The sequence below is a fragment of the Excalfactoria chinensis genome, chromosome 12 (genome assembly GCF_039878825.1).
Source record: "Excalfactoria chinensis isolate bCotChi1 chromosome 12, bCotChi1.hap2, whole genome shotgun sequence".
Lineage (NCBI taxonomy): Eukaryota > Metazoa > Chordata > Aves > Galliformes > Phasianidae > Excalfactoria > Excalfactoria chinensis.
Window position 1 is genome coordinate 8,618,466 of NC_092836.1, and position 23,353 is coordinate 8,641,818.

Here is a 23,353-nt window from a genome sequence, read left to right on the forward strand (position 1 = left end):
GTGCGGCGGCACCCAGGTGGCACGGGACACAGACACGTACCCGCACTGCGGAGATGGCCCGCGTCGGCTCAGCTGCCGCTGAATCACCGGGCAGAGCGGCAGAGCGCCGGCGGCGCGGGGATGCGGGAGCTGCGCGGAGCTGGAGGAGCCCCGGCGGCTGAGATACGGGGGGCGCGGAAGGCTCCATCCCGCAGCCCTCCTGCGCGCAGGGTGGAGGCCGGCACTGCCCCGCTCCCCCCCGCAGCCTCCCCGCCGCTAATCCCGGGATCAGCCGCCCGCCCGCTGCCTTTGTGGGGCCGGCATTGCCCAAATTCCCCGGCCCTGCGCTCGGCGCAGCGGTGCCGCAGTGGCAGCGGGCAGGGGGTGCCGGTGCCGCCCCTCACCTCTCGGGGGCACCTTTTGGGGACGGTGCCCTGAACGGTAACGCGGCCCCACGGGTGCGGGGGGCCGGAACGCAGCGTCACCCCCGGATTCGGGTACCGCCGGCACAAGGGCGGCCCTCGCTGCCTGCTCCGCTCGAGCATCCCCGCTGGAGATCCGTCCCTGCCCCGCCGCACCGCACCGCACCGCACCGCCCCTCCCGCCCCAGTGCCGGGCGGGTTCCCGGTGCGGGTGCCCGCGGCTCGGAGCGGCGCGTGACCGCCTGCCGCCGCCTCCCGCTCCGCCGCAGAGCCCGGCCCGCACCGGCAGCGGCAGCGGCAGGTCAGCGGGGGCTGCGGCGGTACGGGGCTACGGGACCCCCCCGGGCTGCGGCGGGCGGCGGGAGGCAGCCGGGGACGCGGCAAGGTGAACGGAGCGCGGCGGAGAGGGGCTGCCGGTACCGGGGACGCCGCGGATGGGGACACCGGGAGCGGGGACGCCGGGGATGCTGTGGGCGGGCAGCACAGGCACCACGGAGCATCCGCACCGGGAATGGGGACGTTGGGGATGGGGACTGCCGGCACCGGGGCCGCCGCAAATGGGAGCGGTGGGAATGCGGGCTGCTGGCACCGAGGACGCCGGGAATAGGCCCAGCTGGGACGCAGCCAGGAGCCACCCGGGAAACCGGGACAGCCCCCAACCCCAGGCTGTGTCGCTCCCACTCACCAACCCCCTGTTCCCGCAGGGTGAAGGTGAAGGCTCGCCATGGCTGCAGCGTGGCTCATCACCTGGGCCCTGCTCCTGGCCCACAGGGTGCCCACCATGGCCCAGGGGACACTGCCCCTAGATGAGACGTCGCAGCAGGGCAGGGTACCGTCCTGGGGACACGTGGGGACACCCCTGGCCTGGGATGCATCAGGGGAGCTGAGTGGTGCTGAGGACATCGAGAGTGAGCGCTGGAGAAGCGGCAGCTCTGTGCGCTGGTCCCAACTGCCACATCTGGGCACCGTCACCAGGACACCTCGGGTACCAGGGAGAAGCCTGGCAGGTGACACAACTCTGGCTGTGGTGGAGGAGCCCTTCATCACCTGGCAAGGACGAGAGGCCAAAGGCCAGGACAGCCCCAGGGGGACACAGCAGCCTCACAGCTCCACACCAGGGATGCCATCCCCCCAGCTGCCCACGGACACGGGGCCACCTTGGGCAGGTCAGGGGACAGTCCCATCTGAGCAGAGTGTGTCCATGCCAGGCAGCGCTCCCAGCCCGCAGCCCACCGTGTCCACCGTTGCCCTGACCCCAGAGCCAGCAGTGGGGACCAGAGTGGTGACAGCAGCCATGAGCACCTGGGGACAGCCAGCAGCTGCGGGCAGCAGCAAGCAGGGACTGTGGGGTCCCCTCAGCACCGCCCCTGCCTCCACGCTGGGGGAACACAGTGCCCCATCCCATGGGCCGTCACCCAAGACGGCACAGGAGGTGAGGGCTGAGACCTGGACCTGGCTGCTGCCTGCACACCAGAGGAGCACACGCAGGGCCCCGCTCAGCAATGCCACCACCGGGGATATGGCACCTGCCAGGTCAACGAGACTGCGGGACCCCCAGCCCACCCTCAGCACCAGCATCACACCGCTGCCCACCTCCAGCGGGTCCCCCCCTGGCACCCCTCATACAGGTAGGAGCTGGCAAGGTGCACGGATACTCTATGGTGACCGAGGCCTGGCTGCCAGCTGTCTTCTCCCCCACAGGGCTGCTCCCTGAGCAAGACGTTGGTTCCCCGCAGCGAGTCCGGGGTGCCGTGGGGCATGGCAGCACCCCCAATGCCACCGAGGTCACCGTGCCCACAGTTCGCCCCACGGCAGGGACACTGTCCGGCACCAGGCGCTCAGGTGAGCCACAGTGCGGACAAGCACCATCCCAGCGTGGGGTCCGGGGGGCGTCCACCAGCTGGACGAGGGGATGGCGGCTATCTTGGGCTGAGGTGCCACCTTCAATCAGGATTGTGCCCGGCGATGGCCCTAATCTACTGCCTGTAGGGATTATCACGGTTAGAGCCAGGCAGGAGGGGGCTTCCCTGTGGGGTCAGAGACAGTGCACTCAGCTGGAGCATTTGCCATCACAACAGACTCACGTATGGGGCACCCCACTAACGAACCTCCCCCTCTCTACCTGCAGACACCGCAGGGACGCAGCCCCCGGCCGCCAGCAGCACCGCGGTGCCCTCATCCACGTGGCGACAGGGAGTGGTGCGGGCGACGACGCAGCGTGCCGCACGGCGTCCCGTGAAGCCGGAGCCCAGCGAGCCCCCCACGGAACCCAGCGCCTGTACGGGGGCTCCGTGCGCCGCCGAGAGCTCCAACACGACGGCAGCGGGCTGGGCTGAGCTACGCCGTCCCCTGCGCATCGCCTGGGCCGCGCACGCTTACGTGGGGGCCGCGCTGTGCCTGCTGCTGGCGCTGGGCTGCATAGCGGGGCTGGGGGGGACCGTCCTGCAGCGCCCACCCCACTGCGCCCTACTGCTGGGCGCCATGGGGCTGCTGCTGGCCGCCAGCCTGCTGCGGGGCACCTTCCTGCTGCTGGACCCCTATGGGGCGCGGGGCCGGCTGCCGCCCCGCTGCGTGCTGCTGCTCTGCTCCGCGCCCTTCACGCTGCTGCTGGGAGCCTTCGCTCTGCTGCTGGGCCGCCTGCAGCGTACGGCACAGCTGTGCCTGCTGCCCCCCTCCCTGGGCGGGCTGCCCGCGCTCGGGGTCACGGCCGTGCTGCAGTGCGCTGCCCCCGCGGCGGCCGATCTGCTGTGGCCGCGATGGGGTTTAGGCGCGGGGTTAGCGCTGCACGGGTTGGGCTGCGCGTTCGCCGCGCTGCTGCTGCTGGGGGGGCTGCGGGGCGGCTGGCGGGGGTCCCGCCGCGAGGGGCCGCGATGCGGGGCGCGGGCGCTGCTGGCGGCGGGGCTGCTGGGGGTGCCGTGCTGCGCGCTGCAGCTGCTCAGCGCCGCGTGGCTGCGGGGCGGCGTGGGCCCGGCCGGGCGCTGCGGGTGGCCCTGCTGGGCCGCGATGGGATGGATGCGGGTGGGAGAGGCGGGCGCGGGGCTGGCGGTGCTGCTGGGGGCGGCCGAGCCGCTGCGGCGGGCGAGGAGGGAGGAGGCGGCGGGACACTCGTGCTGGGCCAAAGCCGTGCGGTACTTCTGCGCCGGGCGCAAGGCGCGAGCGCCCGAATACCCCAACAACTGCTACGAGCACGCGCCCACCGGAGACATCTCCAAGAGCCTCATCCGCAACCCGGCCGAGCAGCTCCCGCTGCGGGCGCTGAAGGACAGCAACGCGGCCGTGGCGGCGGGGACCCCCGGCCTCAGCCCCAAGTGCCCCAACGTGGCGGCGGCGGCTCTCCGCGAGCGCGGCTCCTCGGCCTCGCTGGGGGAACTGGTCTTCCGCCCGCCGTCCCCCATTGACCTGCGGCGCAGCATCGACCAGGCGCTGTGCCGCCGGCACCTGCTGCGCGAGGGGCTGTTCGGGCGGCCGCGCCGCGGCTCCGGGGCTTCCATCCGCACCTTCGAGCCCCAAACCGCCTTGGCTCGATGCAGCTCCCTGACCGAGCTGCCCCGCGGAGAGGCCGACGTGTCCGTCAGCTCCATGGAGAGCTTCTCGCTGAAGATCAGCTGGAACCCGTGGCGGCACGGCCTGTCCTCTCCCGACAGCTTGCCGCTGGAGGAGGCGCCCAGCCGGGCGCAGCTGCTGGCCCACCAGGAGACACCCCCGGCCCTACAGCCCCCCGGCTCCGAGCCCGAGGCGCGGCGCAGCTTCCTGGCGCTCAGCAGGCAGGTGGACGCCCGCAGCCTCTCCAGCGACACCATTGAGCTCTGAGGCGTCCCCTCGCCGAGCCACATCCGCCCCTGCTGTGACCCTCAGCCAGCAACGTTTGTGCCAAAAAGAGAAATAAAGTTGATGACCCAACCAAGAGGCCCCCATTCCCAAACCCCGTTGCCTCCCAGCAGTCACGGTGGGTGTGCAGAGCTTTAATTCCTGAGATACACACACAGATATGAGCACACCTTGACGGACGGACAGACCACGGACGAATGCGATGGCCACGTGCATGCATCCAGAGGGCCCCCCCCACCCAGGAGCAGCATCGGGCTGAGGGCCACTGCCACCCCCCGACCCCCCCCGCCTGCACTCACGCCGTCTGGGTACACAGGGGCTGGGAAGGGGGGGCTCTGCCCTGGGAACACGAGGAGAGTTTGGGGATGGGGAGCTCAGCTTGGGGCGGGGGGACCCTGCCCCCCCTTCTCCACTCCCTAGAGCCCGTACTGTGATGGGAGGGGGGACCCCAATCCCTATGGCAGAGAGCCCCAACACGCAAGAGGTGGGGGGCAGCATGCTGTGCCCCCCCAGCAGCGCTGCACCTGAAGGACCCCAATTCTGCATAGGACAAGGCGGGAAGGACGAGGTCCCTACTCTTACCAGTGGGGGGGGTACATGCAGGGCCCCACGCACAGCCCCCCATCCACGGCTATCTGCCCTTCATGAAGCCATCCAGGACGCGGTCGCTGCGGTCAGACAGCCAATAGCCGGCCATGGCAGCCACGGCACCGATGAAGATGGCGGTGAACACCATGTCACCCTTGGCAGCCAGCGTGGCCAGGGCGCAGATCATCACCCCGAAAAACATCTGCTGCAGCACCACCACCTCGTCGTCCGTCACGTCGTCAAAGAATCCCTTCTCCGGGGCGTCTGCAAAGATGACGGTGGTGGGTGAAGGCATCCCTCCGTGCCCCCCTCCCCAAACCCGTGCCATACCGGGGGGTTTATCCTCCACGCACTGCCCATCCCTGCGCACGTGGCCCGGGGCACAGACGCAGCGATAGCCGCCCTCTGTGTTCTCGCACACCTCCTGCAGCCCCGTGCAGATGGGCTCCTCGCTGCTGGTGCATTCATCCACGTCTGCAGGGAGCACCCAGGTAGTGGCGTGCTGACACCAAGCACCGTGACCCCCCTACAGGCGTGCCAAGAACACTCACCCAGGCACTTGGCCCCGTCCCGCCGGTAGCCCTTGTTGCACTTCTTGCAACGCGCCGGCCCTGCGCCCATGCAGCCAATGCAGGCAGTAGAGCAGTCTGCAGCGCATTGAGGAGGGGACAGAAAGGGAGATGTGGGGCTGCCACAGCTGAAGGAGGATTCCCCACATTGCCGTCCCATCGCTGCCCTGCTGCCCTCGCACCTCGGCACTCGTAGGAGCCCTCAGTGTTGACGCAGAACTGGTTGGCCCTGCAGTGTGCCATCTCCGTGCCGCACTCATCAATATCTGTGGATCAGAGGGAACGATCCCACGGTGCTCCCCAAGGACCCCCAATATCCAGCCCCACATCCCCGTGCACTGACCGATGCAGCGGTGCTCATGCAGCACCCAGCCCCTCTTGCAGCGCAGGCAGCTGGAGTCCTCCGGCCCTGTGCAGCGCCCACAGGCAGGGTAACACTCTGCAGGGGTGGGCACAGGGTGGTGGGCACAGGGCGGTGGGCACAGGGAGCTCAACACAGCACGGCGCAGCACTTACCAGCACACAGCAGCTGGCTTTGGTTGCGTGATGCCTCATAGTAGCCATCTCCACACTCGGCGCAGAAGGGCCCGCCATATCCAGGGCTGCAGACGCACAGCCCGGTGCCGCCCCGCGTCCCTTCTCCATCACAGCGCCCGTTGCCGCTGCAGGGCTGCTGGGGGCCACCAGCACAGGCTGCGAGGACACGGGGGGGAAGGTGAGGACACAGGACACCCCCTGTCCGTTCCCCCCTGCCCCCTGCAGGACTCACGCAGGCAGTCGGGGCCGTAGGTGCCGGGCGGGCAGCACAGCGCCAGGCGCTCCATGCACAGCCACTGGAAGAAGTCGGGGTGCTGCTGTCGCCTGGGACACACACACACAACACTCAAGCCCTGTGCCTACCTCCCCCTCCCCCCAGCGCTGCGCCCCCCACTCACTCATGGAACCACCACTGCTCCACGTGCTCCTCGCTGCGCTCCAGCAGCTGGTGGCAGGTGAAGTCCTGGGGGGGGCACACGCTCTCCAGCACCTCCAGCAGCCGTGTCTCACTGCGGGGCCATGGCGATGGTTACGGAGCGTCTACGTGACCTGTCCTCCCCCCAGCACGCACCAACTCACCTGTGCTTGTACTTGGCCAGCTTCTCCTCCTCCCAGGCCGTGTTGCCCCCGCCGAAGCCTTCGTGCTCTGTTCGCTCCATTCCCTGGGCATGCAGGGGGGGGTGGCCCAGGCACCGTGGGACCCCCCACCATGGAGACACCCCCACACCGGGTTACCCCCAGCCCAGCTCCTCAGGGACCATCCTGTCCTACCCTGCACTGCTGTCGTTCCCAGGCCGCCCCCAAAGAACCACATCGGCTCTCGTGTCCCCCCAGCCACATCACCCGTCCCAAACCATGTCACTCCTGGTCCCCCTCCACCAAGCCATGCCACAAGCCGTGCCACCCCCTGCGCTCTGCACGCCGTCACCCCGCACTGCCCCCCTCCCGGCACCGCCTCCTACATAATCCCCATCTCACTTCCCCATGAGATCCCAGCACAGCCTGTCAACCGACCCCCCCCAGGCAGCACCAACGCGCTTCCACCCCCACGCCCCCCATCACCCACACATCCCCATCCCACCAGCTCCCCGCTCCCCCTCTCCATCTCCCCGCCGTGCCGTCCTCCCCCACCCCGCTCCCCCCGGCCCCATCTCCGCACCCTGCTGAAGCTCTCGGCGAGGCCGCGGCACGCTCGGCAGGGCTCGGCCCCGTCCCCCGGGGGGGTCTCACCGCCCGCTGCCCTCAGCAGGACCCCCCCGAGGATCGCGGCCCCCAGCAGCGCGGCCCCCAGCCGGCCCCCCCCGCACCCGCCCGGCAGCGGCAGCAGCGCGGCCGCCAGGCGCCGCCGCGGCCCCATCCTCCAGCCCCGCCCCTCGGCGTGCGCCGCGCCCGCTGACTCAGCTCCCGCCTCCCTCCTCCAATCGGCGCGGAGCGACGCGCCCCGCCTCTCCTCCCGCAGCCAATCCCCGCGGCCCTCCTGGAGCCGCCTTAAAGGCGCCGCCGCCCTTTTTTCACAGCCACACCGAAGACACGGGGCCTCACCGCTCTTTATTCCCGCAGCGCCCTACGCAGCCTCTCGGACACGGCGGCGGCGTACCGCTCCAGCCGGCAGCCCCGCCGCCCCGCCAGCGCCTGCAGGAAGCCCGCGGCCTCGCCGGGCAGCACGAAGGCCGGGGCCGCCCGCAGCACTTGGGGCACGGACACCGTGGGGTCCAAGCGGGCCACCACGTAGCGCCCGGTGCCCGCAGACAGCGCCGGGATGGCACAGGACAGGGCTGCGGCGAAAGCTTCGCACGGTTCCGCCTCGTTGCCCGGGTCGTGCAGGGCACCGGGGGCGCCGGAAGCGTCCCCAGCCCTCGACGCGTCCCGGGCCGCATCCTCCCACCGCCTGGCGGCAGCCTCAGCCGCCGGGGACAGGAGGAGGACGATGGTATCCCCGCCCCGCAGCGCCCTCCGGTGCAGCGCGTGCAGCCACGGCAGCGGCCCCCACGCCGCCACCCCGCCGCCACCGCCCGGCGCCGCCACCACCGCCATCCCCATTGGGCGCAGGGCTGCCGCCAGGGCGCAGGCTGCACGCTCTGCCACCGGCTCTGCTGCGTGCAGGAGGAGCGAGCGGCGTCCCCGCAGCGGGGCTGTGGGACAACATCAGTGGCAGCCTCCAAAAGCATCACGAGGGTGACCCCGGAGGGGACCCAGCCCCACAGAGCGAGCCCCGCTACTCACCCTTAGAGCCACAGCCGGCGCGCAGGGACTTGAGCCAACCTGCGGGGAGCAGAGATGGTGACACAGTGCTTAGCACGCGTTTTGGCCACGTGCAGCCCCACTGTGCTCACCCTTCACGTCGTCCTTCTTCAGCAGCAGCAGCAGCAGGATGCAGGCGGCACACAGCAGCACTCCCAGCCAGGCCAGCGCCCAGCGGGCACGCGTGTCTGCGGGGCACAGCGTCAGCACCCATCCCCTGCCCCTGGCACCCGCAGCATCCCTTCCTTTTACTCACACTTGTGCATGGGACAAGCCCACAGTGTGACCCCGCTGCCGTCTTCAGAACGCCAGAGCTGTGGGCACAAGGACACGTCACACACTGCCATGTGCCAGCCCATCTGCGCCCGACAGACACTGCCCATGCACTGACCTGCATACACTGCCCCGATGCCACGTCCTCCTGCAGCTGCTGCTCCAGCAGCCCCGGGCGGCCGGCCCCCTACAAGGGGTACAGCTGAGCCAAAGGCATGGTGGCGGTGCCCCCACCCACAGGGACCAGGGGGACCCTTACCACGGCAGTGAAGCTGGAGAGCGGTGTGCAGTTGCCTCGCTGCAGGGCACAGAGTGACGCGTTCCCTCCAGGCTCCATCAGCAGGATGTCATCTGCATAGCCAGGCAGCACTCCTGGGTGCTCGCCGTCCCGCAGGCACTGTGTCAGCCAGACCCTCCCGCTGCTCCTTGCCTGCAGGAGAGAACTGGTAGGACAAGATGGATGTGGGGCAGCTGCGGGGCGGCCAAGGGGCAGGGGTGCCTGCTACCTGCACACAGAGATTGGGGTGTGGCTGCAGAGCTTGGAACTCCTGTGGTCCCTGCAGGCAGAGAGCAGCCCATCAGTGCTGTGCATCCCTTCCGAGTGTCCTGACCCCATGGGGATGCTCACCTGCCCGGTGACAGGCTGCTGCAGACCGGGCAGGGCTTGGCACGGTGCGGTAGGTGCCGGGCTCCAGCAGGGCACCAGCTCAGCTGGGAGGTCACAGGGTGCAGAGATGGAGCAGGTGAATGTCCGCCCCACATCATGCAGCACCAGCTGGGTCTGCTCCCACAGTCGCTCCCACGCCGCTGCATCTGCATGGGGAGAGGGGTCTGTGTGGGGGCCACCGGGGGGTCCTTACACATCACAATGTCTGCTCACATCCCAGTATCCCTATGGATGTTCCATCCCAGTATAGGTACCATGTGAGAAGGGGCACAGGGTAGCCCGCAGCGGGTCCTGAATCTCTGGCCAGACCTGGAGATGGAGAAGGGAGAGCTGAAAAACGACTCAGGGCACCCACGTTGTTCACACCCAGCTGGCCCCACTGGGACGGTGACACCTTCCAGCCCTGCAGTGCCCAGCCCGGCTCCTACCTGCAGGCAGAGGCAGGGCAGCACCTCCTCCAGTGGCACGCTGTAGTTCATGGGCCCACTCTGTGACCAAAAGCGAGACGGGGGTCACCCCACAGCACAGCTCCCCACAGCAGGGTGACCGTAGCAGTGGTGGGATAGGGAGGGACGGGCACTCACCGCCGTCACTGCGCGTCCCGACCCGCCGGCGCCGTGGCTGTGGTTGTGGTAGAGCCGCAGGGTGTAGTTGAGCTCCATCGTGGCCACTTGCACCTCCACCAGCACCGCCGTCAGCCCCGGGGACACCTGCAGCCTGGGCACTGCATGCGGGCGGCTCAGGGCACCTGCACCAGGTCCCCCAATGCCTCCCACCCCAACGGCACTGCCAGCACCTACCTCGGCACTGCGGGATGGCGGCCCGGGCGGTGGGCCACGAGCAGTCTGTGGGGTGACAAATAGGGTCAGCGGGCGAGGAGGGCGTGGGGCCGCGCGGCGGGGCCGGGGCTCACCTGGCAGCCGCTGCCTCTGACTCAGCCGGTGGCGGCCGCGTGCGCCGCTGTAGGCGGTGACGTGCAGCTCGGAGCCCAGCGGGGCCTCGAAGCAGCGGAACCGCACCGAGCCCTGCGCAGGAAAACCACAGCGCCGTGCCCACGTGCCACGTGCCACGGCCCCGCACCGGAGCCCCGCAGCCGAACGCGGCGCAGACGTACCAGGCGCCGGCCGGGCAGAGCGGAGGACGCGCGGACCTCCACGGCCACGCAGCGGGACGAGGCGTACCCGTGGCCGGACAGCAGCAGCAGCGCCGCGACGTCGCGCCGGGGCGAGGCGGCGGTCCCCGCGTCATGGCCGCTGTGCTCGGGCTCGAGGCCCAGGCGCAGCCGGGCCTGCAGGCACGCCGAGCAGCCGCCCGGCCCCGCGCAGCGCAGCTCCGGCTCCAGCCGCAGCCCCAGCAGCTCCAGCCCCGGGCCCGGCGCCGCGGGCTCCATCCCGCACAGCACGTCGGCGTCTGGGGTTGGGGGACAGCGCCGTCAGAGCCGCTCCCCTCCGCCCGGCAGCGGGAGTGGGGGGGGGGGACCGCGGGCACTTACCGAGCAGGCGGCAGGCGAGGCCCTGCGGGCGGGAAGCGTGAGGACGCGGCCCGGCCCCGCGGCCCCGCCGCCCCCGGCACGCCGGCACACCTGCGAGCAGATCACGGCGTCGCGGGGAGCCCCGCGCCCGCCCGCCGCCAGCAGCAGCACCAGCAGCACCGGCAGCAGCGACCCCGGGGCGCGCCCGGTGGGGCCGGGGCACCGCATGGCCCCGGCCCCACGGCCCCGCTCCCAGCCCACGGGCCCCGCCGCCGCCACCGCCGCCGACTCCCGCTTCCTGCTCCGCTCCCGGGTTCCCGGGACCGCCCCGGGGTGGGGCCTTGTCCCGCTCTGCCCCGCACCGATCTCGCGGGCCGAGCTCCGGCGGTGCCGTGCGGTGAGCGCTGCGGGCCGGCAGGCCCAGAGCACCGGAGAAAGCGACGCGGGGAGACGTTCGCTCTGCTTTTATTCCGTTCCGCGCAGCCGGACCAGCCGTGAGCAGCCCGTCCGGCCGCACCGACGTGACGGGAGCCGCCCGGTTGCCGCTCCCAGCCGTGGCCGCCCCGCGCGAGGCCCGCCGTCTCCTCCATAGCGGGCCCTGCCGGAAGCCCAGCTGCCCGGCACCGGGGCCGTGCCCGCACTCCGGCCCCGCTCCGTTCCCTCCTCCCGGCCCGGGTCTCTCTCCTGCGGCCGCTCGCTCGGCCCGGGTCCATCCAGGGTCTCCGTCCTCCGTGCGGCCCCCGGCCTACGCTCTGCCCAAGCTCAGCCCCGCTGCGGGCGCTCACGTACCGGCGGGTTGAAGCGGGCGGCCCGAACTCCCCCCGGAGCCGCCCCCCGCCGCTCCCTTGCCGGCCTCGGCCTCCAGCAGCCGGAGCAGCGGCCCCTCGGCCCGGCCGCGGAGGTGCCGGCGGGAGGGCGGAGGGCCGCCCCGCAGCGCGCCCAGCAGGCCGGGCAGCTCCTGGGGCAGGCGGTAGGTGGGCAGGGGCCGCAGGGGCCGCGGCACGTCGCGGGGGCTGCAGAGCCGGCTGAAGTACACCAGCACCCAGCCCCGGCCGCGGCCCGCCGCCCCCAGCTCCCCCTGCAGGCACGCCATGGCCGCCCCGAAAACGTCGTGCGCGTCGCGGGGCTCCGCGCCGCCTTCACCCCCTCGCCATAAGTGGAAGAGCCGAGAGCTGCCCCGGCTCCAGAGCAGCAGCACGGTCCCTCGCTCGCGGCCCACGTGGCGGCGCTGAGCGTAGAGCCAGGGAAGGGCCCCCGCGCTCCCCACGCCGCCCGCTTCCCACAGGTCCAGGCGCACCTCACAGCCCAGCCCCACGCGCAGCAGCTCGGCCAGGGCGCACACCAGTGCCAGGTGCTCCTCCGAGTCGGGAGAGTACAGCAGCAGCACCGGGCGGCCACGTGCTGCCGCACCTGCAGGGCAGAAGGGACAGTGGTGACAGCGGTGACAGCGGTGACAGCGGTGACAGCCCTGCTCCGAGCAGCCCCAGTGGAACTGCGGCATCCCACCGGCCCCGGACCCTCCCCGTCCCTGCGGTGTCCCAGCCCAAACCGCTGCCACTCACCACTGGGCATCCTCCAGGTGTTGCGGCAGTTCAGGAGCAGCACGGTCAGCACCAGCCCCAGTGCCAGAGCCAGCCCCAGCAGCCCGAAGTGCCTGTGTGAGACTGGGAGAGGCGCAGTGAGCGGGCAGCCACCACACCATGCCCCATCTCCATCAGCCCTGGGGCTCCACTCACCATCAGGGCAGAGCAGCTGCTTGCGGGCAAAGCGCACATCTGAGCGCCAGACCTGTATAGGGAAGGAGATGAATGGGGGGGGGCAGGACTTGGGGTTCATCTCCCCACCCTGATGTGGGCAGCGCAGCGGGGCTGGGGGTCACCTTACCAACACGCAGCTGCCCAGGACCTGCACTGGCAGCAGCAGCGCCAGCTCCCCTGGAGCAGAGCTCTCCGGCTGCAAAGCACAACGCAGGGTCAGCGTGGCACAGCTCGTCCCCCTGAGCTCCCCTGCCCTACATCACTCACCCGTGTGACGGTGTAGACCGGAGCCTCAGGCTCACAGCGCCCGCCCCGGCGCTGGCACAGCGCTGCGCTGAAGGACGCGGGGACGCGGGAGGTGAGGTGCAGGCGGAGCTGCAGTCCCCGGGCACTCAGGGACACGTTCCAAGCGGTGTCTGGTGGCAAAAGAGCACACACTGCAGCATGATGGGGTGCCTCAGGGGGCAGGGACTGCATCCCAAGCCCACGGGCTCACCTGCGCGGTGGGGACACTCCACGTGGCTGCTGTTCCCATAGGAGAACTGCGGAGGGGACATGAGGTCAGCTGTGCCGCCTGCCTGGCACCTTCCCAGCTGGTGCCACCCCAGGGGCTTACCCTGAAGCAGAGCAGGGGGTGCACATCCACGTTGTCCAGCGTGTATGCCTGGCAAAGGACAGAGAGTCACCGTCTGTTCCCACCGAAGCACTGAACCCTTGGGCATGTTGGGGCCCAGTGCAGCCGTGTCCCCTCACCTGTTCCTCCTCGCTGGCTGTGGAGTTGGGGACATCGTGGCACGGTGCAGCTTCAGCTGCCACCTCCCTCCAGCACAGGGTGGCCCGGGGATGCAGGGGACAGCTGGCACTCAGCACCATGGCCATCTGGTCCTTGCTGCTGTAGTCGTGGAAGCGCACCGAGGACCACAGCTCAGGGCCATCTGTGGGGATGAGATCAGCAGGGTGGCAGTATGGAGGCGGTGTCCCCTCCATGGGGTCCCTTCAGGCACTCACAGGCATCCGGCCGCTCTCGGAAGGGGCAGCGCTTGGTGCGCAGGCTGTCACGGTGTGGATAGGAAGCCTGGGGAGCAGAGCACAGCACCATGTGTCTGCCACCCGTGTCCCATCGCTGTGCACAGATGGATGTGCACAGGGGTGCCGTGGGGAACGCACCTCGACACAAAGGCAGGGCACCACGAACTCATACGGCAGCGAGACGCGGTGGCCGCCCGGCACCAGGAGCTGCAGGCACAGAGGAGATGTGAGCATGCTGGGAGTGCAGGGACCCCCGGGGACCGCATTCCACTGACTGTTACCTGGCGGTGGAAGGGCTGTGGCAGTTCCTCACACTCCAGGGCCAGCTGGTGGCACAGCCGCACCACCAGCGCAGCGCCTTCGGGCACGGCCACCTCGATGGCCCGCGCTTCAGGGAGCCAGGTGTGGGTGAAGACGGGCCCTGGGGAGCACAGGGAAGGTCAGCCGGTGCCAAACCTTACAAGCACCCCACTCCCTTCCAGCCTTACCCTGCAGCTCGATGGCAACCACGTGGCTGCGGCTGATGGCCAGGCCTCGGTCAGGGATTGTACGCAGGGTGACCAGGACCCGCCGCCCGCTTTCCGCCGGGAAGCAGTCGAACTGAACCTGCCACTGTGGGGAGCAGGGGGTGAGCGCAGCCCCACCGCCCATCCCCATCCCTGCTGCACGCCCCGCACTCACCGGCACGTTGCCCAGTGCCCGGTGCCGCCGCCACACCTGCAGCCAGCCGGCACGGTTGGAGCCCAGCTCCAGGAAGTCGAGCTGCAGCCCGTGGATACCTGTGGGACACCGGCGATTGCTGACACGGGTGGGACGATCCCGCGGCTGGGGTTATCCCTGCCAGGGTTCCCCCGGCGGGACAAAGCGGGGCCCATCCCGGAGCACAGCCCGTACCTGCGGCCGGGACGGCCAGGCGCACCCGTAGGCAGGGCTGGCAATGCGGCGAGGGCTGGCACAGCCGCGCCGTGCTCAGCGCCAGGGCGGGAGGGGTCAGCGGGGGCCCGGCGGGGGCTCCCCGGCGGCAGCGGGGCCGGGTCAGAGCGCTGTCGGCTGCCGGGAGAGGAGAGGAGCCGTGCACGGGGCCAGCCCTCGCACCGGGACAGTCCACGCGACGGGGATCCCCGCGCACCGGAATCGCCCAGAGAGGGGGATCCCCACGCACAGGGATCCCCTTACAAAGGGGAACCCCGCGCACCGGGAACCGCCCCGCCCCGCTCCGCTCCAAGTCTGCCTCCGATCTCGGCCCCACCGGGAGCCGCCGCCGGAGCCCACCCCGCCGCAGCCCCGCGGCCCCACTCACCGTTGGCCCGGCATTCCTGCAAGCAAAGAGACGGGGATCAGCGCGGCCCCGCCCGCCACCCCCGCTCCCCGTTCCCTTTTCCCCGTTCCCACCGCCCCGGCGCTCACGAAGTTGGCGGAAACCCGCGGGCGGGGCGCGGCAGGACGGGCGGGCGGCGGCAGCAGCAACGCGGCGGCGAGGAGAGCGACGAGGCGCAGCGGGCAGCCCATGGCCCAGAGCTCCGCGGCCGAGCTCCGCTCCCACGGCCGGTGTCGGCTCCCCGCCCCGGGCCGGCCCCGCCGCATTCCTCCGGCAGCACGTGCGGCCCCGCCCGCGACCCGATTGCGGCGGCGCAGACACGAGTGGGAAAGCACGGGAGGGGCTTTATTTCCGTACGGTGACGCGCGATCGGAGCCCCGGCATCGGGCTCGGCCCCGGGGACCCCCGCAACCCGCGGCAGCCGCCCCGCGGCACCGCCGGCGGCCCCCGAACGCTCCACGCGCGGCACGCGGAGCCTCCGCCCAACCCCCCCCTCATTTCTTCTTCTTTTCCTGCGTGCTGGTGAACCACGAGTCCAGCAGCTTCTTGCTGTAGTACAGCTGCCAGCCGTGCACCTGGGCGGCCACCACCACCACCAGGTACATGACGGAGACGGCGGAGAAGCCGAAGATGAAGCGGTACGCCTTGCCGTGCCGGTAGAGCTGCTGAGCCATAGGGAACATCTCCATGGCCCCGTAGATGAGCGGCGCCACGGAGAAGAGCCCGGCGCTGATCATGGACAGCACCAGGTAACTGATGTTGTTGCGGGGGAAGGAGAGCAGCCCCAGGAGCGAGGGCAGGATGCTGAGCAGGTACGGGTACTGCCACCGGTACGGCATGGCCACGCGGTCGTGCGGCAGCAGCTTGAGGTGTCCCACGCACATCTGCGCCAGCAGCAGCAGCCACAGCGCCACGTGCACGTACGTCAGCTTCTTGATCTCCGACTTCAGCGCCACGCTGCGGGGACACGGCACGGCACGGTCACGGCACCGGCACGGCACGGCACGGCACGGACACGGCACGGGGACGCGTCCCGGAGGGCAGCGCTCTGTCCCGGCCCCGCCTTCCGTGGGCAGCGTCCCGGTGACACCCACCTCATCTGGTAGTGCGAAGCCACGCGCTCCCGGTGCCGGTAGTCGCTGCCGTCAGTGCCGGCGGCGCGGGGCCCGCCTCGAGACGCCATCGCTGCCTGCGGGGACACGGAGCCGGGGGACCCCCGGGAGGAGCCGTACGGCCTCCGTCCCGCCTTCCCGTCACCGCCCGCCCCGCCACCCGCAGTGACGCGGCAGGTCGCGGTACCCCGCCGTACCCCGCCGTACCCCCGGACCGGAACCGCAACCCGCCCGCTCGCCGGGCTGACACGCTCTACCCGCACTTCCGGTTCTCTATGGCCGCCGCCTCTCTTCATACGGCCTCATTCGGGCGGCCGATCTATACGCCCGGAGGCCCGGCTCTATGGTCAAAGCGGAGCGCGTCGCCCTGCGGTGCCGCGCAGGCGCAGTGGGGCCATGGCGGGTCGCGGCGCTGCCGCGCGCGTGGCGGCGCGCGTGGGGCAGGGGGCGCGCACCGCGGGGTGAGAGCGTGGGGGGAGATGGTGTGTGCGGGGCTGGAGCCGTGTGACGCGAGTGGGTGCGATGATGGAGGCGCACGGGAGCCGTGGGCTGCGTGGGGGCAGGTTTGGGGGCACGGGACACGCGTGGGGACAGAGAGCGCGGGGGAGACGGGGGAGTCTCGCGTGTGCCCCAGCTCACTGTTCCCGCAGGAAGCGGCGGCGGCTGCTGGGCCCTGAGGCTGTGCTGGGGCTGCTGGAGGCCTCGGTTGTGCACCGGGAAGGTAAGGGAGGAGAGAGGGGCTGGACGCGGGTGGGCACGGGGTGATCCAGAGCGGGGACCGACCCTTCTGCCGCCCCGCAGGAGCCCTGCTGGCTCTGAGCAAGCCCACCGACCTGCCTGTGCTGGGTGAGTGCCGGGGGGGCTGATGCGGGCGGAGGGCGGCGGGGCTGCTGCTGACCACCAACGTCCCAGGGCGCTCCGGGGAGCTGAGCCTGACCGCGCTGCTGCCCGCGCTGCGCCGCCGGCTGGGGCTGCCTGCAGAGCTGCACGTGGTGAAGGCACCCGCCAGGTACTGAGCTGGGTCTGGGATGTGGGGGGAGGGGGCTCCGGAGGGGCTCAGAGGTGCCGTGTCCAATAGGGAATGCTCCGGCCTCGTGCTGCTGTCCTCCTGCCACCGCGCCACCGAGCGGCTGCAGCGCTCCTTCACTGCCGCCCGGCGCAGGGGGCAGTTCCCGGCCACCTACAGGTGAGTGCCCCCCCGGCCGCCTCCCTCCCCGCAAGCGTGAGGCTCTCCCCTCTTATTGCATCCCTGCAGCGCTGTCACTGTGGGGATCCCGGCGGAGGCAGAGGGTGAGATCCAGGCGGGGCTGTGCTGGCAGCAGAAAGGGGACACAGCCGTGGTAAGGGGCAGACGGGGGGATCTGGGAGGAATGGGGGGCTCAGGGTGGTACTGAAGCTGTGCCCCATCCCCAGGTGGTGGCAGTGCCATCCCCAGGACGCCGCAGCTTGGCCCGTGGGGAGGTGAAGAACACCCAGACCCGCTACCGGCTGCTGGGGGCAGCGGGGGGCTGCGCTTTGCTCCAGCTGCAGCCTCGCACCTGTGAGTGCCCCCCCCCGCACTGCCCCACTACCACCACCCCACAGTGCCACCCACCCCATGTCCTCCCCTCCCCACAGCTTTCCCTGAGCAGCTCCAGGTGCACCTGACATTGCTGCTGTGCCCGGCGCTGGGTGACCACAGACACGCATCTCGCGTGGGCACAGTGCTGGGGGAGCCTTTCCTGCTGCCTCCCCAGGAGACCCCGACATCCCACACACAGGTGAGCAGTGTGATGGAGGGAGACTGCTGCCCTGTGCTGAACTGCCCTACAAAACAATTATCCCCCGCAGGTGCTGGACGCAGAGCTGATGTCCCGGCTGCAGCTGTCCCCACAGCACCGCCTGCCCCTGCACCTCCACCTGCAGCAGCTGGTGCTGCCCCACACAGTGCTGTGTGCTCCCCCCCCTCCCCACTTCCTGCACACCCTGAGCCTGCTGGGGCTGCCCCCCCCGCCTCTCCCTGTCCATTAAATCTCAGCGTGCCAACAAGCAGCGTTTCTCTGTCCCATTTGCACTCCCTGCATCTTTCCTGTGTAGCCCGCCCAGGGGATTGAGTCAGCACTGGTAACCACAGCCCCTTCCCTCCCTACGACCCAGTTCCCATCTGGGGCGGATGCTGGGGGAGTCTCTGGCGGCCTCAGTTCCTGCCAACAGCCCTATCGCTTCAGGCCGGGGGGGGTTGATAACGTGTCCCTCCCACACCATCCCCAGTATGAAGGCACACGGCTCACTCCCACTCACAGATTTATTTCTGCCAAGAGCAGTGGGGGAGTACTGAGCCGTCACCGCCCCTCTTTGCCCCCTCCTGAGCCCTGCGTCCCTCCTCTGTGCCATGGGGCCGAGTGCCCTGCAGCATGGGCAGGGGGGGAAAAGTTCCATGATAGACTGCGATGGGCACGCGGGGACGGTCCTTGAGCCCTGTGAGCCGGGGCAGAACCCCCTGGGGCCGCCTGGGCCGCATCCCCGCAGCACCCGGTGGAGCCCCGTCCTCTGCTTCCCCTGCTGCGGCCAGGGAGCGTGGAGCGTGGCGTGGTCTGCGCACGGAGCTGCCTTCCACCTTCAGCTTCAGCCCCACATAGTGCACAGCGGGCACGGCCGCCTGTGGGGGGGCATATGGGGATCACGGGGCTGTACCCCCACCCCACAGCCCCCTGCCCCCCTCGGCTCCCCGCCTCACCTGCCTGTAGATGAGCTCAAAGGCTCCCGTGGGGCACTCGGGGTCGTCCCGGCGGTCGATGACAACTCTCAGCGTGTCACGCTGCACCCCGGCGCACAGCTGGCTCGTCACCGGCGTGTGGCCCGCCATGGTGGGGCTGGCATTGATCTCCAGCAGCCAGGGTTGGAAATCCTCGCCAAAAATAAAGTCGGCCCCATAGAGCTCAAAGCTGCCCTTACGGCCCCGCACCAAACCCTGCGAGCACCGCACCGCCCGCACCACCGCCGCCTTCATGCCCGGCACCATCACCTCCGCCCAGGCACTGGCTTGGCCCTGCTGCGCCAGGTAGGCCTGCAGCTGGTGGCACGACCACGTGTTGTCTGCTGGCAGCTGCGGGTGTCGGGATAGCCCCGGGCGGCAGTGCCGCTGCACCGCTTGGTTGCAGAGATGGGCGGCCCTGGCAGGGGAGAGAAAGCAGCCTTCAGTCGGGAACCAGGGCTAATTCTGTCACAGAACAGCAAGGCACCAGCACAGGCTGCCCGGGGGGCGGCAGGTCATCATCCCTGGAGGTGATGGAGCACTGCGTGTATGTGGCACTGAGGGATGTGGCTGTGGGCACAGCGCTGGGTGGGAATGTACCTCTGTGAGACAGCAGGGCAGGGAGGGACGGGCATACAGAGCACGGAGCTGCACTCACACATCCAGGCGGCGCAGGGAGAAGGGCTGCGAGCAGAAGCGCAGGTAGCACTCGCGGTAGAACCAGATGGTCAGCGGGTTCCAGTCCGTCACCAGGAACCACTGCCGCACGTCGAACTTGGTGCCGAAGATGAGCAGCGGCCGCTCCACGTATTTCTGCACCACCCAGCGGCCCTCCCGCCCAGCACAGCCCGCCAGTTGCAGCAGCTGGTCCAGCCGCGTCGCGCACACGATGCCTGTAGATACGGCAGCATGTGGGGACCCGGTGGCACGTGGGGGACACCCAGCCCACCCCCAGTCCTACCTCTGCCCCGAGACGCAGCACCAGGTTTGAGGATCCAGACGTTGTGCTCGCCCTCCATGTGCAGCTGGGGCAGCTGCCCCTCCAGGCCCTGCAGCAGGCTGCGGCCCCGTTCCCGCTGTGCCACACTCAGCTGCAGCACGGCCCCCTCGCTGCAATACGGGGGGGTTCAGCCACTGCTGCCTTTCCGTCCTCCCCCACCACACTGCCGGCACTCACTGCACCACGCGGTAATAGCCCTGCAGGAAGCTGTCCCAGCCGGGGCTGTGGGGCTGTGCATCCCAATCGATGTCCTGGTGGGCCATGCTGTCCAGGTGCCCCCCGCACAGCCGCAGCGCCTCCTCCACCAGCTGTGGGGGCAGCAGGGGGGCCGGCCCCTCTGCAAGGGGGGTGGCACGGTGTGAGGGATGGAGCACCGCGCCATGCCTGGGGTGGGGAGCTCGGCACCTCACCTGGAGCATTGCTGGGTTTTGGGGGTGGGTCCAGCGCTGTATGCTCACCCTCAGCCCTTTCCAGGGCCACCTTGAGCAGGCTGCGTGCGGCAGTGAGGCGGAAATCCTCTGCAGTAAGAGAGGAGGCGTTGCCCAGCCCAAAGCCATGCTGGGGATGTGGGAATCACAACCCCATACCGCACTGGCCCCCAGCTCACCGATGAAGGCCTGGCGCTCGTCCACAGCACCCAGCCGGTAGCAGCGAGGGAAGAAGGTATTGGGATCAGCTTGGTCAAACCAGGGCAGGTTGCGCAGAGTGAGGCACAGCCCCTCCTGTGTGGAGAACAGTGGCAGTCCCGGCGTGCACCCTGTGCCCCCCCAGGGAAGGTCCCCATGCCCCCACCTTGGTGGTGAGGCAGCCCCCTTGGGCGTAGTGGTTCACCATCTGGTCTGGCTGCAGGACACATCTCTCTGCAATATTGCAGCGGCTGGTCCAGATGAAGTAGGGCACCTGGTCCTGCACCATGCGGGACTGGTGGGGGCGAGGGGCTGAGTGAGGTGGGATCGTCCCCTGACCCACGTCCTCATCCCCACCCCACTGAGGGGTCCTCCTGCATCATGTTGAGGGGCTGCAGCCCTTGCTACCATGAGCTCATGGATGTCATCGGGGTTGCCCTTGTCCATCTGCTCTTCCTCCTCCTCCTCCTCCTCCTCCTCTTTGTTGGTCGGTGACGTGGAGCACAGGGACTCCAGGGACGGCTGCCCCCCATGCTGTGCTGGGCTGGTCTGGGCTCTGCCACCACCTGCTTCCTGCTGTTGCGCCCTGCGTGGTGCCTTCCTCTCCACCCAGCCCCGTGCACGCAGCAGGCGGCGGATCACAGGGTAGCGGCCCTGCACCATGAAGATCTTCTTCTCCTGGGCAGGGAGATGCCGTGACTAAGCTGCCCACCCCGGGGAGCCCTTGTGCCAAGTGAAAATGGGTGACAGCCTGGGGCAGGAGCAGGCCCTCACCTTGATAGCCTTCTCCACCTGCAGCTTGGCCTGCTTCAGCTTCTCTGGGCAGAGCCAGGGGCGGCTGCGGTCTGCAAGAATCCAGAGACCCGTGGGACAGCCCCAGACGAGCCCCACTCGGGACACGTATACCCTGATGTTCCTTTGTCCCGCAGGGCAGGGAGCAGGCACCCACCTGCCCGCGCACGCTGCACCTTGCCGGGTGCCCCTCCTGCAGCATTTGCCTCCTTCTCAATGCTCATGCCGGCACCGCAGCCGCACAGTATGACCGCCAGGAACTCCCCTCACTGGGCTGCGTGCCCACAGCCCTGCTCTCGAGTGGGTGAGGTGTGGGGCAACCTGGGGGTGAGGGAGGCTGCTAGCAGCTCAGCCCCACTCCATGCAGTACAGGGGATCCCCTTGCGCTGCGTCCAATGTGAGACGCAGGGGGATTCCAGCAGCCCTAAGCCCTGTACTCTTTCCTATGGCCCCACACCAGCTGGTTCCCCATCACCTGAACCTGTGTCACCCCCAAACCCTCCCCCAGGCCGCCCTGTAACCCCATCCTCCCCAGCACCCACCCGGGCCACTCCCACTCCTTCCAGTACCGGCGGGGCTGCCCCGCTGTTTACTGTTGTCATGGTGCTGCTGCGGGCCCCGCCCCCTCCTGCCCTATAGCCCCGCCCCCGAGCATTCCTTCCTCCCCCCAGCGACACAGCCAGGAGCCGGGCCGTACAGCAAGTAACTCTTTATAAAACACAATGCGACAGGACACGGAGCGGGGCCGCCCAGCCCCACACACGCACAAGCCCGGTCCGCCCCCGCCCCGGCCAGCGAGGAGACGGGTTCGCAGCCAGGGGCTCAGCTTTCCTTCTCCATAGCAGGAGAAGCCCGGCATGCAGCTCTGCACAGGCACCGGGAAGCCACGGAGTCACGGCACAGCCTAGAACTGCAAGGCAAGACAGGGGGCAGGCGCCCATCAGCACTGGAACGTCCTACACCACATCCCCCAGCTCCGCCCACCCCCAGCCCACTTAGAGGACCCCAACCCCAGTGGAAAAGTGAGCGCTAATGCTTAGAGCCATCCCCTCGTGTCCCAGGATGGGCACAAACTGCACCAAAGCACCGCTGCTCCACAACTGTGGGTTCTGCCTATGGGAGCCATGCCCCTCTGCTGGGAGAAGGAACATTCCCAGAGCCTTACGTTCTTGAGGAATTCCTCCGCCACGATGCGGGCCCTGGCATTGACAGAGAGCTTCATCTCACTGATCTCCTTGTCGATCTCCTCCATGAAATGGATCACAAAATCCACAAGCTTGTGCTTGTACATCTGCTCCGTGTGGAAGTTGGTGATGAGGAAGCTGATGTCGTAGCCCTGAGGAAGAGAGGAGCAGTAAGAGAGCTGTGGGAGCGCAGCACGGCAACAGTGCAGCCCAGACCTGCACCGCGGGTCCCTGGGAGCAGAGCAGGGAGCCGCTCTGGCCACCCCCTCACCTCCACGGGCTTCCTGCGGAGGATGAAGAAGTTCTCAGCCCTCATCATCATGAAGCGCATGAATTTATGGCACAGGATCTTCTCGATCTCATCGGCCTGCACAGAGCAAAGGGAAATGAGCTTTCCTCACAGCAGCACGAGCTGCCAGCCCAACCCTCCCAACCCTCCCCACACCTGTTTGACAGCGATGCTGACGCGCACGGAGTTGATGGAGCCCTCAATGAGCACCTTCTCCTTCTCGTTCCTGCTGATGATCACCGGCTGCAGCAGCAGCTCCTTGCTGCTCCTGCGGGAGCAAAGAGAGGCCGGGGCCGATCAGCGTGGAGCCACTCGGTGCTCGCCGGCACGTGGTGGGGGAGCTGCAGGGCTCCACCGGGTGCTCGCAGGGCCGTACCTGACCTCCACCTCGGGCTTGTTGTGCCGCTCCACCACCTGCGACGAGAAGTTCTCCAGGCACAGCGCGGCCTGCAGCGTGGCGCGCACCGCGTTCAGGTACGGGCGGAGCGTGGCGGTCTGCGGGGCACAGCAACGGCACCGCGTCACGGGCCGGGCCGGGCCGAGCCCACCGCATCCATCCCCGCAACCACCGCATCCATCCCCGCAACCACCGCATCCATCCCCGCTCCCGCCCCATCCATGCCGTCCCCATCCCGCCCGTCCCGTTCCGTCCCTGCCCCGCCCGCCGCCCTCGTCTCTCTCCCGCCCGCGCCCCACCATGGTGACGGCTCCGGTCCGGTCCGGGGAAGCGGAACCGGAAGCGGCCGGTCCTCTTGTGTTCCGTGACGGACGGGTATCCCCAACACCGGGGTGTGACTCGGCGCTGTGTTCCCGCTCGGTTCCCGCTCCGTCCCGCCGTCACGCTCCCCCGCTCCGCTCGCTGCTCTGTGCTCCGTGCGCTGCACACTCGGTGCGGCCCGTGGCGGAGCGCGGCTGCGGCGCCTGGAGGCGGCGGCGT

General features: G+C 69.6%; 8 protein-coding genes across 12 annotated transcripts; 2 read left to right on the plus strand and 6 right to left on the minus strand.

Annotated features, from left to right (window-relative positions):
• Window positions 1-22: 22 nt before the first annotated feature.
• On the plus strand, window positions 23-4,316 carry PRRT3 (proline rich transmembrane protein 3). 2 transcript variants are annotated; one of them, XM_072347434.1, is made up of 4 exons: window positions 23-702; window positions 1,106-2,029; window positions 2,103-2,243; window positions 2,530-4,316. In XM_072347434.1, exons 2-4 carry the CDS (start codon window positions 1,126-1,128, stop codon window positions 4,209-4,211), a joined length of 2,727 nt encoding a protein of 908 aa, XP_072203535.1. In that variant the 5' UTR covers window positions 23-702; window positions 1,106-1,125; the 3' UTR covers window positions 4,212-4,316. The 2 variants fall into 2 exon arrangements, with proteins under 2 accessions (XP_072203535.1, XP_072203534.1); XM_072347433.1 differs by having other exon boundaries at window positions 25-786.
• A 32-nt stretch (window positions 4,317-4,348) lies between these two features.
• On the minus strand, window positions 4,349-7,295 carry CRELD1 (cysteine rich with EGF like domains 1). Its single transcript, XM_072347436.1, has 10 exons — window positions 7,083-7,295; window positions 6,503-6,585; window positions 6,322-6,432; window positions 6,156-6,247; window positions 5,903-6,079; window positions 5,730-5,825; window positions 5,569-5,652; window positions 5,369-5,464; window positions 5,148-5,291; window positions 4,349-5,081 (listed from the first exon to the last, which is right to left on the minus strand). Exons 1-10 carry the CDS (start codon window positions 7,278-7,280, stop codon window positions 4,861-4,863), a joined length of 1,302 nt encoding a protein of 433 aa, XP_072203537.1. The 5' UTR covers window positions 7,281-7,295; the 3' UTR covers window positions 4,349-4,860.
• Window positions 7,296-7,462: 167 nt separating this feature from the next.
• IL17RC (interleukin 17 receptor C) lies at window positions 7,463-10,806 on the minus strand. The gene is made up of 16 exons (XM_072347535.1): window positions 10,687-10,806; window positions 10,597-10,618; window positions 10,219-10,514; window positions 10,018-10,129; window positions 9,905-9,949; window positions 9,689-9,828; window positions 9,533-9,592; window positions 9,359-9,413; window positions 9,066-9,250; window positions 8,944-8,994; window positions 8,697-8,867; window positions 8,556-8,624; window positions 8,421-8,478; window positions 8,257-8,352; window positions 8,147-8,185; window positions 7,463-8,055 (listed from the first exon to the last, which is right to left on the minus strand). Exons 1-16 carry the CDS (start codon window positions 10,801-10,803, stop codon window positions 7,472-7,474), a joined length of 2,100 nt encoding a protein of 699 aa, XP_072203636.1. The 5' UTR covers window positions 10,804-10,806; the 3' UTR covers window positions 7,463-7,471.
• A 209-nt stretch (window positions 10,807-11,015) lies between these two features.
• On the minus strand, window positions 11,016-15,068 carry IL17RE (interleukin 17 receptor E). The gene is made up of 16 exons (XM_072347556.1): window positions 14,769-15,068; window positions 14,662-14,677; window positions 14,256-14,411; window positions 14,043-14,140; window positions 13,850-13,973; window positions 13,643-13,782; window positions 13,500-13,568; window positions 13,341-13,407; window positions 13,086-13,267; window positions 12,949-12,996; window positions 12,829-12,874; window positions 12,600-12,748; window positions 12,460-12,528; window positions 12,312-12,363; window positions 12,138-12,239; window positions 11,016-11,985 (listed from the first exon to the last, which is right to left on the minus strand). The coding sequence occupies exons 1-16, from the start codon at window positions 14,943-14,945 to the stop codon at window positions 11,357-11,359; spliced, it is 2,124 nt and encodes a 707-aa protein (XP_072203657.1). The 5' UTR covers window positions 14,946-15,068; the 3' UTR covers window positions 11,016-11,356.
• Window positions 15,064-16,171, minus strand: JAGN1 (jagunal homolog 1). Of its 2 annotated transcripts, none has more exons than XM_072347553.1 (3): window positions 16,031-16,171; window positions 15,774-15,868; window positions 15,064-15,636 (listed from the first exon to the last, which is right to left on the minus strand). In XM_072347553.1, the coding sequence occupies exons 1-3, from the start codon at window positions 16,085-16,087 to the stop codon at window positions 15,174-15,176; spliced, it is 615 nt and encodes a 204-aa protein (XP_072203654.1). In that variant the 5' UTR covers window positions 16,088-16,171; the 3' UTR covers window positions 15,064-15,173. The 2 variants fall into 2 exon arrangements, with proteins under 2 accessions (XP_072203654.1, XP_072203655.1); XM_072347554.1 differs by lacking the exon at window positions 16,031-16,171 and adding an exon at window positions 15,999-16,028.
• RPUSD3 (RNA pseudouridine synthase D3) lies at window positions 16,100-17,836 on the plus strand. 3 transcript variants are annotated; one of them, XM_072347548.1, is made up of 9 exons: window positions 16,113-16,252; window positions 16,442-16,512; window positions 16,593-16,637; window positions 16,704-16,800; window positions 16,870-16,977; window positions 17,047-17,131; window positions 17,205-17,331; window positions 17,409-17,551; window positions 17,622-17,835. In XM_072347548.1, the coding sequence occupies exons 1-9, from the start codon at window positions 16,188-16,190 to the stop codon at window positions 17,799-17,801; spliced, it is 921 nt and encodes a 306-aa protein (XP_072203649.1). In that variant the 5' UTR covers window positions 16,113-16,187; the 3' UTR covers window positions 17,802-17,835. The 3 variants fall into 3 exon arrangements, with proteins under 3 accessions (XP_072203652.1, XP_072203649.1, XP_072203651.1); XM_072347550.1 differs by lacking the exon at window positions 16,113-16,252 and adding an exon at window positions 16,287-16,354 and having other exon boundaries at window positions 17,622-17,836; XM_072347551.1 differs by lacking the exon at window positions 16,593-16,637 and having other exon boundaries at window positions 16,100-16,252; window positions 17,622-17,836.
• A 49-nt stretch (window positions 17,837-17,885) lies between these two features.
• Window positions 17,886-21,379, minus strand: TTLL3 (tubulin tyrosine ligase like 3). The gene is made up of 11 exons (XM_072347557.1): window positions 21,101-21,379; window positions 20,926-20,996; window positions 20,560-20,829; window positions 20,318-20,446; window positions 20,133-20,247; window positions 19,936-20,043; window positions 19,703-19,862; window positions 19,487-19,635; window positions 19,184-19,418; window positions 18,508-18,943; window positions 17,886-18,429 (listed from the first exon to the last, which is right to left on the minus strand). The coding sequence occupies exons 1-11, from the start codon at window positions 21,165-21,167 to the stop codon at window positions 18,076-18,078; spliced, it is 2,094 nt and encodes a 697-aa protein (XP_072203658.1). The 5' UTR covers window positions 21,168-21,379; the 3' UTR covers window positions 17,886-18,075.
• A 258-nt stretch (window positions 21,380-21,637) lies between these two features.
• On the minus strand, window positions 21,638-23,346 carry ARPC4 (actin related protein 2/3 complex subunit 4). The gene is made up of 6 exons (XM_072347555.1): window positions 23,113-23,346; window positions 22,793-22,911; window positions 22,573-22,684; window positions 22,399-22,494; window positions 22,109-22,279; window positions 21,638-21,853 (listed from the first exon to the last, which is right to left on the minus strand). The coding sequence occupies exons 1-6, from the start codon at window positions 23,113-23,115 to the stop codon at window positions 21,848-21,850; spliced, it is 507 nt and encodes a 168-aa protein (XP_072203656.1). The 5' UTR covers window positions 23,116-23,346; the 3' UTR covers window positions 21,638-21,847.
• Window positions 23,347-23,353: the final 7 nt, after the last annotated feature.

Excerpts from the sequence above, each read along its gene's own strand:
- PRRT3 (XM_072347434.1), top strand. The coding sequence starts at position 1,126 with ATGGCTGCAGCGTGGCTCATCACCTGGGCCCTGCTCCTGGCCCACAGG. Across the intron at positions 2,030-2,102 it reads CCCTGGCACCCCTCATACAG|GGCTGCTCCCTGAGCAAGAC; the intron begins GTAGGAGCTGGC and ends TCTCCCCCACAG. Across the intron at positions 2,244-2,529 it reads GTCCGGCACCAGGCGCTCAG|ACACCGCAGGGACGCAGCCC; the intron begins GTGAGCCACAGT and ends CTCTACCTGCAG.
- CRELD1 (XM_072347436.1), bottom strand. The coding sequence starts at position 7,280 with ATGGGGCCGCGGCGGCGCCTGGCGGCCGCGCTGCTGCCGCTGCCGGGC. Across the intron at positions 6,433-6,502 it reads CTGGCCAAGTACAAGCACAG|TGAGACACGGCTGCTGGAGG; the intron begins GTGAGTTGGTGC and ends ATGGCCCCGCAG. Across the intron at positions 5,826-5,902 it reads AAGCCAGCTGCTGTGTGCTG|AGTGTTACCCTGCCTGTGGG; the intron begins GTAAGTGCTGCG and ends CCACCCCTGCAG.
- IL17RC (XM_072347535.1), bottom strand. The coding sequence starts at position 10,803 with ATGCGGTGCCCCGGCCCCACCGGGCGCGCCCCGGGGTCGCTGCTGCCG. Across the intron at positions 9,950-10,017 it reads TCAGAGGCAGCGGCTGCCAG|ACTGCTCGTGGCCCACCGCC; the intron begins GTGAGCCCCGGC and ends GTCACCCCACAG. Across the intron at positions 8,625-8,696 it reads TCTCCAGCTTCACTGCCGTG|GGGGCCGGCCGCCCGGGGCT; the intron begins GTAAGGGTCCCC and ends TACCCCTTGTAG.
- IL17RE (XM_072347556.1), bottom strand. The coding sequence starts at position 14,945 with ATGCGGCGGGGCCGGCCCGGGGCGGGGAGCCGACACCGGCCGTGGGAG. Across the intron at positions 14,141-14,255 it reads CCTGGCCGTCCCGGCCGCAG|GTATCCACGGGCTGCAGCTC; the intron begins GTACGGGCTGTG and ends GGTGTCCCACAG. Across the intron at positions 13,783-13,849 it reads GGTTGCCATCGAGCTGCAGG|GGCCCGTCTTCACCCACACC; the intron begins GTAAGGCTGGAA and ends TGTGCTCCCCAG.
- JAGN1 (XM_072347553.1), bottom strand. The coding sequence starts at position 16,087 with ATGAAGAGAGGCGGCGGCCATAGAGAACCGGAAGTGCGGGTAGAGCGT. Across the intron at positions 15,869-16,030 it reads GGGTAGAGCGTGTCAGCCCG|GCAGCGATGGCGTCTCGAGG; the intron begins GCGAGCGGGCGG and ends GTGTCCCCGCAG. Across the intron at positions 15,637-15,773 it reads GCTTCGCACTACCAGATGAG|CGTGGCGCTGAAGTCGGAGA; the intron begins GTGGGTGTCACC and ends GTGTCCCCGCAG.
- RPUSD3 (XM_072347548.1), top strand. The coding sequence starts at position 16,188 with ATGGCGGGTCGCGGCGCTGCCGCGCGCGTGGCGGCGCGCGTGGGGCAG. Across the intron at positions 16,801-16,869 it reads GTGGTGAAGGCACCCGCCAG|GGAATGCTCCGGCCTCGTGC; the intron begins GTACTGAGCTGG and ends CGTGTCCAATAG. Across the intron at positions 17,552-17,621 it reads CCCCGACATCCCACACACAG|GTGCTGGACGCAGAGCTGAT; the intron begins GTGAGCAGTGTG and ends TATCCCCCGCAG.
- TTLL3 (XM_072347557.1), bottom strand. The coding sequence starts at position 21,167 with ATGAGCATTGAGAAGGAGGCAAATGCTGCAGGAGGGGCACCCGGCAAG. Across the intron at positions 20,830-20,925 it reads AGGTGGAGAAGGCTATCAAG|GAGAAGAAGATCTTCATGGT; the intron begins GTGAGGGCCTGC and ends CTCCCTGCCCAG. Across the intron at positions 20,447-20,559 it reads ATGACATCCATGAGCTCATG|TCCCGCATGGTGCAGGACCA; the intron begins GTAGCAAGGGCT and ends CGCCCCCACCAG.
- ARPC4 (XM_072347555.1), bottom strand. Across the intron at positions 22,495-22,572 it reads TCAGCATCGCTGTCAAACAG|GCCGATGAGATCGAGAAGAT; the intron begins GTGTGGGGAGGG and ends TGCTCTGTGCAG. Across the intron at positions 22,280-22,398 it reads TCCGCAGGAAGCCCGTGGAG|GGCTACGACATCAGCTTCCT; the intron begins GTGAGGGGGTGG and ends TCTCTTCCTCAG.